General features: G+C 29.3%; 1 protein-coding gene across 1 annotated transcript in view; it reads right to left on the reverse strand.

The window, feature by feature from the left end:
- Positions 1 to 1135: 1135 nt before the first annotated feature.
- Positions 1136 to 14613, reverse strand: part of LOC132750522 (eukaryotic translation initiation factor 3 subunit C-like) — a 62400-nt gene continuing 48922 nt past the window's right edge. The window contains exon 5 of the mRNA XM_060740517.1: positions 1136 to 1213. Within this exon, the coding sequence (XP_060596500.1) occupies positions 1136 to 1213 (78 nt within the window). The remainder of the gene's footprint in view (positions 1214 to 14613) is intronic.

Genomic DNA, 14613 nt, shown 5'->3' on the forward strand with positions numbered 1-14613 from the left:
TACATAGTTGAAATTTCTTGTTTCATTTAAAAGAGAACACTTAAACGGTGCTTTATTTTGTACGTAATATTTTCTTTAATTATTAAAATAGGCTTTTGCAAGGATGGAAAAACGCAAATTAATTAATGCACTGAAATGATCCAATAAGACTTTTCATTTCAATTTCATATTTACATGTACGATCATCTATTTGGAAGAGAAAGGTAAAAGTAAGTTATTAAGAAAATTTGCGAAGAACATTAATATCGTTTGCCAAGATATTGTGATAGTAAAATGTTTTAATAAATTTTAATGTGCAAATAATTTACAAATTTCAAAGACACGTACACTGACGTAGAACATGTAGTAAATGATGTTTTAATATTGACTTATAAAAATGTTAAACAATTTTGTCAAAATGAAAAAATGCATTTTACAGTATTTTGTGTATTTTAAGCAAATCTAAATCGAAATATTACGGTGTAAAATTCAGAAATTATAGAAGATATTTTATATTTCTTTATAATTTTGTTTTTAACATAATTTATTTGAATGATATAAGTGGTATCCAAATACCCACAAAATGTGTTCTCCAGTGACTCACCTGCAAGCATCAGATTCGATGTTTTCAAAGAAAATGGTGACAGAAGACGGTTTAAACTGTTATTACAAACATATTCAGCAAACGGTTCAGTATTAACTTATTAAAACTGATCACCACTGTCTTTGAAATTATGTTTTGCTAGTCATCGCCTTAATAATCATTTTCTATTTTCTTTTCCCATAATGTTTTCCTTAGACAAGTTCGTCAAATATCTATCATTAACAATTTAACACATTATTTAATAAAATACCCTTTTTTGTTTTATATTTGAACTTAACTACCGTTCACAAATATGTATTGCCCTCTTCCAATTTCCTGTCATACGGGCAATGCACTAGATGACATATCAATGACCTTCATGATTTATAGCTCAACAATTTATTCAATGCTACATGTCGTATATCGTGTTACTGCATGCCTGGCTGTCATCAGCTTTCAAAAAATGTTACCGGTTTCAAAACATCATCCAGTAATTTGTCGTATGTCAAGGGAATTGTTTCCTCGTTATTAATTTAGGATCGTTGTGTTTGTCAACAGAATGTTGTGTATCTTTCAGCTCATGTGAATCGAACATTTAATTATCTCAGATCTGTCCAATGCTCTTTTTGTACTTGAGCAGCGTAGAGCCATCTGAAATATATGTTAACAAACAATTAAGTTTGTATAAATTTAGTATAATTCATACAAAAAAAATGTTTAAGTATTTGAGAAATACTATATTTACATATAAATGTATTTCAAGGATAACTCTTATAACATTATAGGTCATTAAAGACATTCCAGCTTTACTGGTCGAAGAAGACCTCAAGTGCCCTTCCGTGCATTATTTCAGGCACGAACGAGCACCTGAGTAGTACCACCGGCGGATAGCTTCCTCACATGAAATAATCCAAAGTCGGGATTAGAACTGACAGCTGTAAAAAACAAATAGTTTGCAGTCAACTACCTTAACAACTCGTCCACGGAGTAGTCCCAATTTTTACAGCTTTAAAATTCCTTTGTTATTTCTTAAATATCTATTTTCAAATAATTACCATTAATCGTCAACAATCAATCTGACTAAAGTTCAGATATACTTATTTCTTAAATGTTGATCTGATATCCACCTTATTTGTTTCGCCTTCATTCAGATAAGGATTTGCCGAACTTGCTTATTTTAGCTATGTAAATCGTCCGTTACGAATAGGCATTAAAAAATTTGAAGTATGTTGTTGAAAGTGTAATGGTTAAAGATGTAGGCTCTTTCCAAAAGTCTTGCTATTAGTTTTACCCTTTAGCGAGTTGGTGGAGTGTTCACATTGTGATCAACAGGTCTGGAGTTAAAAAACGGTCATTAGGCTTATAATAAAAAGAATGAAAATTTCATAGCCCACAAACTTTGAATGAGTTTTCACAGGTGTAATAGTGATTCTTTCAGTCTCTTAATATTTACTTTTATCAAACTAGGGAACACATAAAGTTGTTCTATATCAAACTTAATAACAACAGATAATTATGTTCATGTTCATGATCGACGCCAAGTTTGTTCTAGCGTAAAATCTTGAAATCGTGATGATTACTTTCTCTTTATTGGTTTTCTAGAAACAGAATTGCTTTCAAATATATGAGAGCTCGCCGATGATTGGCTGATAAAAGACTTCGTATTTATTATGGTCAGATCTAAATGCGGGGCGTTTCTTAAAGCTGATTCAATTAGATTGCGTCAACAATATAAAAATAACTGCCTTAATAAAAGAAAATAATATAAAGAATATAAACACGCACATTTTTTTCCATTGTTACAATTGATTTGAATTAGTTCATAAATTAATTCACATAAAGACGTACAGTCAAACATGGCCATCGAAAGACGGCCACACAAGACCTTTATAGACGAGTGGTTTTTATTCTGATATTTCTCTGTTGTATTTTATCTATGCATTTTACTTTATTACAGCATAAAATCGGCTATTTTTCCCTCTTTTGTCCATGTTATAAAGGGACCCAAACCATGTGTTAACATAGTCTCGCGCTCTTGTTTTACCTATGCTAAATACATACAGGGCCCCTTAAACAAACAAAAAAATGACGATTTTGCCTGTTTGCCAAAGAGTCATGCGCTCTTAATATTTTGAAATTATTGATTCGAGGGCCTCAATCGCATGACAGCGAGCAGCTTTCAAGTAACTATGCCGGAAATACGGCGTACAGACATCGCCGCTAATCGTGGTTGTCGCCCTTTCTAATAAACGGACAGTTGTCAATGTAAACAAATTTCTGTCATTCAGTTTTACCCTCAGATTAACTTACAAAACATGATAGCTCAAAATGAACATGAGAAAATGTTGTTTTACTGATGCTTATATTGAAAAATGCTCTTGATATTTTTTTGAGAGAATAATGTTTAGTGTCTGATTTTTTTTTATAAACTTAAGTGCTTGAAGTTGAAACAAAAAACGATTTTGATGTCACTCACTGATCTTTTTTCTACGGTGAATTTGAAATCCATCTAGGAATTTCTGAGGGTCATGTAATGTCTTGGGTACAGTAATTTAATGTTCTTTTCTTGAAATGATAAATCTCCAATGTTAAGCTTTGTTAAATCAATAAAAATTCGATATTTCGTTCGGTTCTGAGCATTGTATTTCCCAAGTCGTTGGTCCCGGAAAAATAAAACGCATACGTTAAACATGTAGAATTGGATAAATACCGTCCAAACACAAGGATTTAATGTTTTTGTTTTGTATTTAATATACATCATGAATCTGTTTTAAAATTTTATGCTATAATAGCGTCAACACACGTTTATTTCGTGTAATAAAGTCTGCAGAGTCCCTCGGAACTGTTGGAGCCCTCGCCCTAACGGGCTAGGGCACCAACCGTTCCCAGGGACTCTGCAGACGTTATAACACAAAAAAACGTGCGTTAACCCTATATTCACAGGGTGGTCTTTATTCTGAGGTGGTCTTTTAATCATAAATCGAAACATTCTGTCTAATCATTAGTATTGCTCACACCATGCAGATGAACCTTATCACTGTAAGTAAAATTCTTAAGTTAATATTTTATACAGATTTGATAATTGCGACAGGTTATCTTGCATGTCACATTCCTGAACGAAGATTCGAACAAAATGTTCAGATATCAAATAATAATATAGTAACAAATTGTTATGGATAGTTAGATGCGTAACTGCCATAAAACTTTCAAAACTATAGTCTGTTTGCAAGTACCCTCACAATTCACATTAAGATTCTATCTTTTTTAACCTAACGTTCCGAAGAGACAGCGCAAGTCATGATTAGGCAATAACTTTTATCCTGAAGAAAACAATGTTTGCGTGATGTAATAGATGTATCACATTTTAACACGATATTGTGACAATAGCATGCTTTAATGAGCTTAAACGTACAAGTGATTACCGTTGTAAAATGTCAAGATATAAATGAGATTTTAATACTGACATCTTAAAATGTTTTGTCAACAATTTCTTTAATTTGTTAAAGTGTAACTATTGTTATTTGCATTAGGTTTTTCAGTAGTTGCACTTACACTGAAAATTATGAGCAGAGTATTCAGATACAGCGGCAATATATGTACTTGTATGACATAAATGAAAGGTCCATTATACTTCAGAATTGCTATCATTTTTTGTTTCTCAAAAACCTTTTATTTTACATTTTGGTATCATGTTTCAGTTTTCAAAAAAATACTTATTTGACTTATACACAAATTACAGTTTGCAAAATTTGTTATTTTGGCAAATTGTATAATTAAAGTGAATTAGTATTTTGTATGAAAAACTCCTTTGTTAGTATTGCCGCATGTTCAGTGTTATTGCTTCATTTTTTATCATCTAGTCCATTATCAAAACATTATTAAACACATGTAGGACATGTAGATTATTGAGTATTTTGGTATGCTTTTTATCTATATACAATCTAAAACAGTATGCTATCCATTTCGATTCATCAAATTCGTACAAAACGCGTATTTAAGTAGTAGTTCGCAAATACACTTAATGAATAGTTACAGTTTTCTTTTACGTGCATTCTTTTGTATAATATTCCAATGACAAACGTAAACATTTATTATCACAATAAAATACCCGTTTGCACTAATGCATTCTTTAACTACCTGTCATGACAAGAAAACGTTATTACAAACTAAAATCTTCATGTTATTATAATAGTTATCAACTGCCGAATCAGCAATCACTTATTTATATTGACATTTTAAAATACTTCCATTAACAGTTCATTTCTAAAGATTACTGGATTTTAATGTAAAATGCAATAAATGATAGTGTGTTTGTTTCAGCGAAACAAACTTTACATCTATAAGTGAGAAGCTGCAGAATGCTGATATGACATCTATGACTTAAAATGGTTTAAATCATTGTCCGCCTTAATAATATATTTGCAGTGGGTATCAATCCATTTTGACATTCATAAAATCATATCCAAAAACACACTCGATTATAAATTTGACTTTTGAAAGTCAAAATCAAGATCTATAATGTTAAGAATAATAATAGAGTAAGGAACAAGTAACAACTGAAAGTAAATTTTAGAACAAAAGGTTGTGTCTTTTTTTCCTAAAATACTCTGACATTATTAAACTTAAATATTACATGAGAATTCGAAAGGAAATGTCTATTTAACACTTTTTCATTATTTCTTTAATTTTCTAAGATTTAATATACTCAGACCTACGCAATGGCTTTATATTACAAACATAATCACAGTAACCAAGTTGGATCATCTGATTTCAGGAAGTTTATGATAACGATGGTGGAGTATTATTCTTCTATGATATAATGTTTTTTTTTTTTTGTTCTTTCTTTTGTTGAGGTGCACGTCGCACCAACATTATAGGAGTCATATTGCGACCTTTGCAGCTTCATTTGATGAGGGAGGCCTTATTATTTTAGACGTGATTTGGGAACAAAATATAAATAAAAAATTGGCTGGATAAAATGTGTATTGGGATCCTTTACAATCGGAATTTTAATCGCTACTTGAAAGGGATTAAATGAAACAAATTATGTAGATGAATTGTAATTTATGTTTCAAATGTAAATGACCTTAACTATACAAAATATTTTAAACAATAATAATTTAGTCAATATACATAATACCATTATCATTTTAGTCATGGTACTGCAATCAATCTTTTTTTAAATTTTGTAACAGAAATATACCTTGATTTAAACTAGGCTCCTGACTATAAGTTTATTCCGCTCAGCAGCAGCTTCATCACATCATTTGTTCACCTGAATCACGAATCATCTTTTAATATCCTGTTTGATTTAGGTGTCAGTAACAATACAATTATATTGCATGCTATCTTGAAAAAATGTATTTGGCTTCACTTCGTTCCTAGTGACTACTAGGAAATAGTTGGCTTCTTGTTAATGTTTAGGGTTTTTTTTATTTCATGATGATACACTTTGCAAAACTTATGTAAACTAATCTCATTTAATTGCAAAAACTATTGCATATTTTCATATGATGAATAAAGATAATATGACAACTTACGCATTGTTACATGGATAAATTATTGGCCTTTTACACATTTTATTTAAAGTGGCATTATGCTCATATTTCCATACTCAAGTTTAGCTGAATTGATTTGATATTTCAAAAGATTAACTGTTTAAATGGTGTTTGACCAACAGTTGATATTGGAAGATATTTGGGATAAAATTATAAATATGCCTAAAATATAAAAAGACTGCCCCATTCTTTTTATAAACTGAGCGTTAGAGGTAAATTCTAATAGATATTCACAGAAATTTTATTTAGATCTGTGCACTTTTTATTGTTTATTGGAGCTGAATTATTAAATTAAAAGGAATTATGGCAAAATGAAAACTTATTTTGATATTCATCTGTTCACTCACTATATACCCTTGGATGGGTATAATGTCACTTTAATATTTACATTTTGACTTTTCACACTGACATGCCAATCCGTATAAGAAAAAACGAATGGTTAAAATATAATTAATGTGTTAATTTAGCTTAAAGGAGGGATCATGCAGTTTGAGTAAAGGAATTTCAAAAAATATGAGCAGATGAATAAAGATTTATGTATTAAAATCAATAAATTACAATAAATCAATAAATTAATAAACAAGTAAGTTGTTTCCGTTCTCATCATTGCATTACTTATTTCACTTAACGTTTAACTGATCCTCCCTAAAATTCAAGGAGTCAGTCAAATATTTTACATGGGAATTCGTTCATCTTACCTAATTCTAAACAAAATATCAAGAGAACCAGTTACAATATAATACATCAGCTCGAGCAGGAAATATATGATATTTAATAAATAAAAAGGTTTATAGACAAACAGAAATGAAACTTTTATGCAATAAGGATTTTTTAAATTATTAAAAGAGAACAATAATTCAATATAGTTTCATATTTCACATATACCGTATTTTAGTATAATATATAAGCTGATGGAAACCTTTTATCTTATTATCTAAGCACAGTAGTTGTAGCCTAATGTCCACAAAGCTGAAACTTGTTATCCTTAACGTCCGTCCATCTAAAAGCAAGTATACAGGGATTGCCTTCGGACACGTAAATGCCCATTATAACATTTCGTCTAACATTTATCAATCTACTCATCTTAATGTAGAGTTACAAAATGAGATAAAAGCGTTATTTAAAAAAAATCCGCGTAGTCCAATAAAAATTGTGACTTTTTGTACGAATACAAGACAATGCTCAGCAATGTTCATTGGTTTTTAAATTGATGATTTATAATTATACGGTATGCTTATTCAAAAGAACAAGTGATTTTAGTATGAAACAGTATATGATTTGAAAAAAAAGTAATGATATTCAAAAAACAACATTTAAGTAAATGGGCAGAAAATATAGCGGAATTTAACATTATACGCATAATAAGGCATACAAGATTATTTTTTAAACATCTGAAGATCATTTCATAGGACACCCGTCAGAAAAGTTAAATGAGTTCTAGACATATTTGTATGATGCGTTGTTATAGAGGCATATCGCGTGTGGCAGTGTTTTGCACGCATATATGAATGCTAATTGTTGCATGCTACTAGCTTGTTATACAAAGTGAGCTTATTTGTTTCAAATTAATGAATTTGTTTTTTTTTATTTTTATAAATGCTTACAAAGTTAATTGCTACATACCATGTTGTATTGATCATTAGACTCGTGATGATAATTTAAAATAAAACATTGTTATCTATTTTATATTCCTGTGATTTTGTCCGTCCAGACTAAATGAAAACAGATAATTGTTTTTCCTAAAATGTCTCTAGAGCTGGATTTTAAAAATCCCTTAGTAATCTCAACAGAGAGAAACCTGTTCAAACTCTTGTCAAAGATGTCTAAAAATCAATTTTCATTTCAAAATTGGTAGAATCCATGATTTAGTATAGATAATATTTCAGTTTATTGAAGCTTAAAATAAATGGGATTCAAAATCGTATTACATCTGGAGACATCTATTTCTGTCGAGATATATGAAGAATTGTAAAACAAAACGTTTACTTATCTGACAAACCATTCTTTTTTAATATATGCATACATATACTACTTTTTTCAAAAGGTTATTACTTTTGATGTCCAATTTCATTTTCTAAAAAAGTAATGAATTCACCGTATAGACGAGTAATTTTTGGCCTTTTCTGCGTTTTGTTTTATATTAATTTTATCATAATAATAATAATAATAATTAAAAAAGTCCATGTTTGTATGAATTTGTATCATGATCTCATCACAGAAACTCATTTAATCCATCGCGTCAAATTTTGACACTTGAACGAAACAATATGTTTGTTCGTATAAACAATACTTTTACAAGAAACAACAACTGTTTATTTTTTAGATATTATTTTCGCATTTCAAAGCAAAAGTACGGTTATCAAATTGTCAATGAAAATATGTGTCATTTGGTTTATCAGCATTATAAATTATAATTTAATTATATTTCTCTGTGTATTTATAATCATATATACAGGTTTTATAATAAAACAATCTAAAATTGATCCATGTATATCTTTGGAAAATCGTTACTTTTCTATTTTGTAAAGGTCAAATGTCCACGACTTTGCAATACTCTACCTTCTGAGTTTTAGATACAGTCTAAATTTACCACCTTTGAAATGTAAATTAACCTCAAGATAAATATATCACCTATTGATAAATACGATCGTTATCTCTACTGACTCACAATATCGTTATTTATCCCCCACTGTAATTTGAGAATATCAATCAAACAGTGAATTCAAATAAAATTCAAGAAGTAATGTAAATGTATGATTTATATTCCGGAAATATGGTTTTCAATATAAAATCAAAATAGTATGAACGGTGAATACAATTATAGTATTAATCAGAGCCATTAATATAAGCCTCATGTTGTAATTAAATCATAAACTTAATTATAAAAATATAACGTTCGATAGCTATTAAAAGAAACATTTCACAGTGATTTGTGATTGCAAACTCAGTTTAGTTGAGTTGATTAATGAGTACCAAATATGATTAATTCATGACAAACTAGGTATCACAACTCCCGCTAGGCAATAGTTACTATAATAATTCAAAACAATAGGTTATAGTATTTATGCTATCAAACGACCAGAAAAGTGTAAGAACTAAAATACATGCACTAAATAATTGGTGTTGAAATGTTTCACAAAGATCAATGTAAAAACACGTTATTGTTATTGTACACTTTTGGCTTCCTGAAAAGATAAACTTACTGAAAATCGTATGTTCCTAAATATCTCAGAACTGAGAAATGATATGTTAGCCATCTTGGGCAGAGACGAATATTGATATAGATGCAAAATATTATTTGTGCGAATGTTCTTTTTTGGCTTACTTCACGAATCCAAATTTGAAATATTTATGTAAAAACAGTACTGTTATACATCATCGTTTTTAAGCGTATTGACTTAAATTGATAATAGTTTCATTAGAATTTCTGTGGCCAAATTCTAACTATTTCTTAATATTTGGTAGCGTGAAAATACAGATGTCTTTAGTTGATGGATTTGTGCATTGTGAGAAAGACATTAGAAAGGAAAATATGAACAGGGTCACTCAAAAAAGATATTAAGATTTTTCTAACATTAGGTTATATAGGGTATCGTCTTCACTAAAAACGTACAAAAATCGAAACATATTCTATCATATATTTATTGTTGACCTTCATAAAATTTAGTTCTCTATCTTCCACGTTATATCAGCCTTGTAGCATGTTTACTAAAATGTCATAAGGCATTTTTCGAAATGACAAAATGTCAGCAACATTAGACTATATTAAGAGATTAATTGTCGGGCCAAAGCACCATTTCCTAAAAAGACTTCCTTGTAATAAATAAAATTTATTGTTTTCAGGTAGTCTCACTTATGCCGTGCCATCAAAAAAGACAAAAGCTTTCAAAGGATTCAGAACGATAACTTAATATAACATATATTTACGATAAATGTGTTATAATCAGTGGATAAAAAATATGTAATATGTAGTATGAAATAGGTGTGACTTCTACAATTATTATTATAAATATAGATAAGCAGGTTTTTTTTTTCCAGCAAAACAGCTTGTGATTTCATTGTCCTTACTTTTCTTGCTCTTTTATTATTTGTCTGTGGTCCTGGATATAATAGTAAGCAAGCGCTGGCGTTATGCTTAAAGTGTACTGTAACCATCTGTCTTAAACGCGTATGTTAAGGTTGATTGTGCCATCCAACTCAAAAGATGATAGAAATGACTTATGTATAACAAAGAATAAATTATCAAAATACTACTGACAAAAACCCCCAGATCTAATCAGTGAAATTGAAAGTCTAACCACTATTTGTATAACTAATATCTTTGGCAAGTAACTGTTAAAGCATCTATCTATAAGCTCAACAAAGTTATTCAAAACAATGGAACTTAACATAGTAAACAACATTAAACTAGTGACACATGAGCAAAAAGTTGTCAAAAAAACACAAATTCAAACGTATAAATGTTGAGGGTAAACTTTAAAACTAAGTGGTATTTAAAATGTTTAACCCCTCATTTCTTCAACACTATTTATGAAGATTCTATATGTTATATTTTTATATAAATATTATGCAACATTATTAAATAATGACCTAAGCAGTCTTAATACTAGTACAACTTTACAACACTGTGAGGATATATATAACATTGCGGAAACACTTTGAACCCTGTCCAAAATCGAACAACAATAAGTCCACAATTTATCTAAATAATGATTTTGCAATACTTGTACATCTAGGTCTATTATAACTGACCACCCTCCATTTTCAATCATGATATATTGTATATAATTATTGTTAGTTTAAATACAACTACACATGATCTTAGTCACGCAAATATCTCATTTATCAAAAAAAAAATCTGATGTGAGAATGACATTAGATAGGAAATTATGAACAGACTGCGAGTGAAGAAATTTACTAAAGAAACATAATTATAATGATACCTGCAAATAATGTATGTTATTAAGTATCAAGCTTAAAATTGTATGGATATCAATGGCAAATAAATTGCATACATGACGCGGTTAACGGATAGCAAAATATAAAGAATGTTATTAAATATTAATTACAATTAATTTACCAATTATGTCATTTAGCAAATATGATGATGCAGATAAAATCAGCATGCTAGTTTATGCAAATTTTGGAATTGAACTAATCACAAAGTGTTATTTTTAATTCGTTATTGTTTAGCCAATATATTGTAAAAAAAATCTTTCGGACTACACATAACTCATAGGTAGCCATGGTTTCAATGTGCATTTATCTAATTTGTATATTTTTGTATTCGTATTATTCTATATTTGTATGTGTTTCAATTTTACAATACAAAAAACTCATGTTAAATACTTAGGTAATGAGTTTTTTTCCCTAAATTCAATCTTCAGCTAATGACAATGCCAGGATATTCTACTTATTAGATGAACCGAAAGTAAATAATTTTGAAAGAAGTTCAAGCGAGAATGACTGGTCAGGAGATTATAAGATATTTGCAAGAGGTTCTCAAGTTGCAGTATCTATTGCAATATCTCATTAGACTCCTGTAACAAATACTCAATAGAAACCAGCTGCATTTAAATTAGCATGATGTTCTACCAACAACACAAGCATAAGCAAATAACGAGGAACCAGTTTAATTGGCAATGTTCGTATCAGAAGGAGATGCGTTTATCCCGGAATGACGCAACTAACGTAAAAAAATAATAATGTTTTGACTGTATATGTAATATCAATTCGACAAGATTCAATCATCATGTACATGATGTAATTTAAAAGGCTATGACGGGTGTATCTTAATGTATTACTTGTGTTTGACACTCTTGGATTTTCTTACAACGCCAACCATACAATCATACTCTAATAAAATCAACTTCTTAATAAAGATACAGTGCTATAAAATTCATAATTACCTCATTTACATTTTTGAAATATGCAAACAAATTGCGCAACTTAAATAACATAAACATGTATAATGCCATTCAAATTGCAAATATCAATATTATCACCATAGTTAAAATCGTATTGCCCGAGTTCTGTAATGTTTCTGTCGATATTGATTCAGACGGTATAACATGACTCTGTTTGTTACACCGTTTTAAACTGTGTTGAGAAAAACAACATATTTTTTTTTTAATTCCTGATAATGAAATTTATAACTTAAGCTACAAACTATCAGATAACATATACCTCTGAAAGTAGTCCTTAAAAACAAATATGAATATTGACTCCGCCAACTTTCATTTTGTAATTAATAGATAGGAAATCTATTAGTTCGATAAAGCTCCATATGTCATGAGTGCAATTAAATAAAAAAATATATCACTGATACGACTTGTAATAATGTGACACAACAATTCACTCACGAGAAGACTTGTCTAATTAGTACTGTGATTAAGTTTTATAACTATTCATCAAATGAAGTGATTAAAACCGAGTGATTAAATTGAATTAATGACATAGAGATATCTTATCATGTGCATATTTGATTTATGTTTTCAATATAAAATTCGGGGAAGTTATATATATCGCCGCGGCGGAAATAAGAATTATTACAAATTCTAGTATATTTGAAAAATGATAAATTGTATCGGTACCAAACAATAAATTTACTCTATATCATCGGCCTTAATTTTAGTAGGAACGTGTAGGGACATATTGCCATAAGAAGAAATGGTGTTATTTGGAATGGCATGTGCCGATCAACTGATTTAAATTGAGTGTGAAACATTTCATAAATTATCTAAAAGTCACCCGAGGGATGCAATATTTATCAATTCAATAATGTGGAGAGATGCATTTGCTAAAATGTTTAGTTCATAATTAAAAAAAAATATGAAAACAAATAAAAGTAATTCATTGTCATTCTATATCAGTAAAATACAATAATGGTAATTGAATAACTATACCGTTACTGTGAAAAACTATTATTAATATATAAATTAATGAATGTATACTAATTTATCATGATATGGCAGAAAAAATGAAACACAATTATATTTTATAAATATATATGAAGTGTACATGCATAATGAAGTTGATTTGGTGGAAACTAAGATCATAGTGTCTGCATATAACAGAGGGTATTTCTTATTTAATGGAAAAAGTTACGAACATTAACATTTTAAGACGGTATCAGTTAAAACTGAGTTAAAAAAATTATGCAGTAAACAGTAAATTTGATAGTTTATGATAATGTGATTATTCTTCAGTAACATAATTCCACCTTTGCTAATTAAGTATTAATTACAAACAAGAATGACTGCTCTGAAAAATATCAGACCGTTCAGAATTTTTTGAACCGCAATAATTAATTTTTAATCATTTGATTAGTCATTGATTAGTGAAGAGCTGCAGTTGGATAAAATTAATATTCTATCGGCAACGTAATCTTAAGTGAATAACAAATAGTTAGAATGCTACCGATTGAATACAAGATGACACTTTGAAAAAAGTAACTTTCTGTCAACAAAGATTTAAACCAGACACAGATTACAAAACATTTGGCTTGTTAGAATTAAATTAGTTATTGACAAACAAGTCACGAAAGACCTCCGTAATTTCATTATTGTATCAGACTTTTTTTAACCGCAAACGTTTATGAAGTCTTATTATATACTTACTGAATTCTGAGTTTCAAATATTGATGATAATGATATAAAAAAGATATATCAAGGGATACCACATTATGGTAAATGCGTGTTATTGGCCAACCATTTGAAAAAAGATGCTGAGTAGCAAAGCATAGGTTAAATAAACACAAAAATAACGCGCTTAATTAAATAATATACTTTGTATTACATTACATATTGACCCAAACTCGTACACAACAGTGCTATGAACACTGCTGATATCTGAATACATTGTAATTACATAGAAGATTTCCGTAATAAGACTTTGTTTAGGATAATAAATAGGGACACGAACAATTCTCTTTATAATTACACTAATTATGTATATAAATCAAATCTGATTAAGGCCTGCATAGATGTGGTAAATTAGAAAAGGTTTTTCGTTGATTATTTGATAGAACTAAAACATGATGGATCTGATTTTCACCAGACACTTCGGCACCGTAAAAAACATTTTTGTCAAAAAGGTTTGCCAAATCGATCATTTGCATAAATATCCTTGAAATTTTGCTTAGTATATGCTTCTGTTTATGCAAATTTGTTACCTTGTCCTGTATTAAATGCCTGGACTATAAGTGTTTAATACAGACATAACCTGGCATATAAATCAGACAAAACTAGAATCATTATATGTAAAAAATATTTTTGTTATTTATTATAACAACCATTTACTCCTAGTTTCGCTTTTTTTGTCTAAGACACATAACATGTTAAAAACAGTTTCCCATGAGAACAGTGCAATTTTTGTCTGTATTTATTTGTATTTTTTAACCAAACTTGATTTCAGAAACGTGTATTTTCTGTTTTATTATTTACTTCATTACAGGCTTGACCATTACGTCGGTGACGTGTCATTTAAAGAAAT

Source organism: Ruditapes philippinarum, unplaced genomic scaffold (assembly GCF_026571515.1).
Source record: "Ruditapes philippinarum isolate M1 unplaced genomic scaffold, ASM2657151v2 ctg2372_1_1_1_1, whole genome shotgun sequence".
Classification (NCBI taxonomy): Eukaryota; Metazoa; Mollusca; class Bivalvia; order Venerida; family Veneridae; genus Ruditapes; species Ruditapes philippinarum.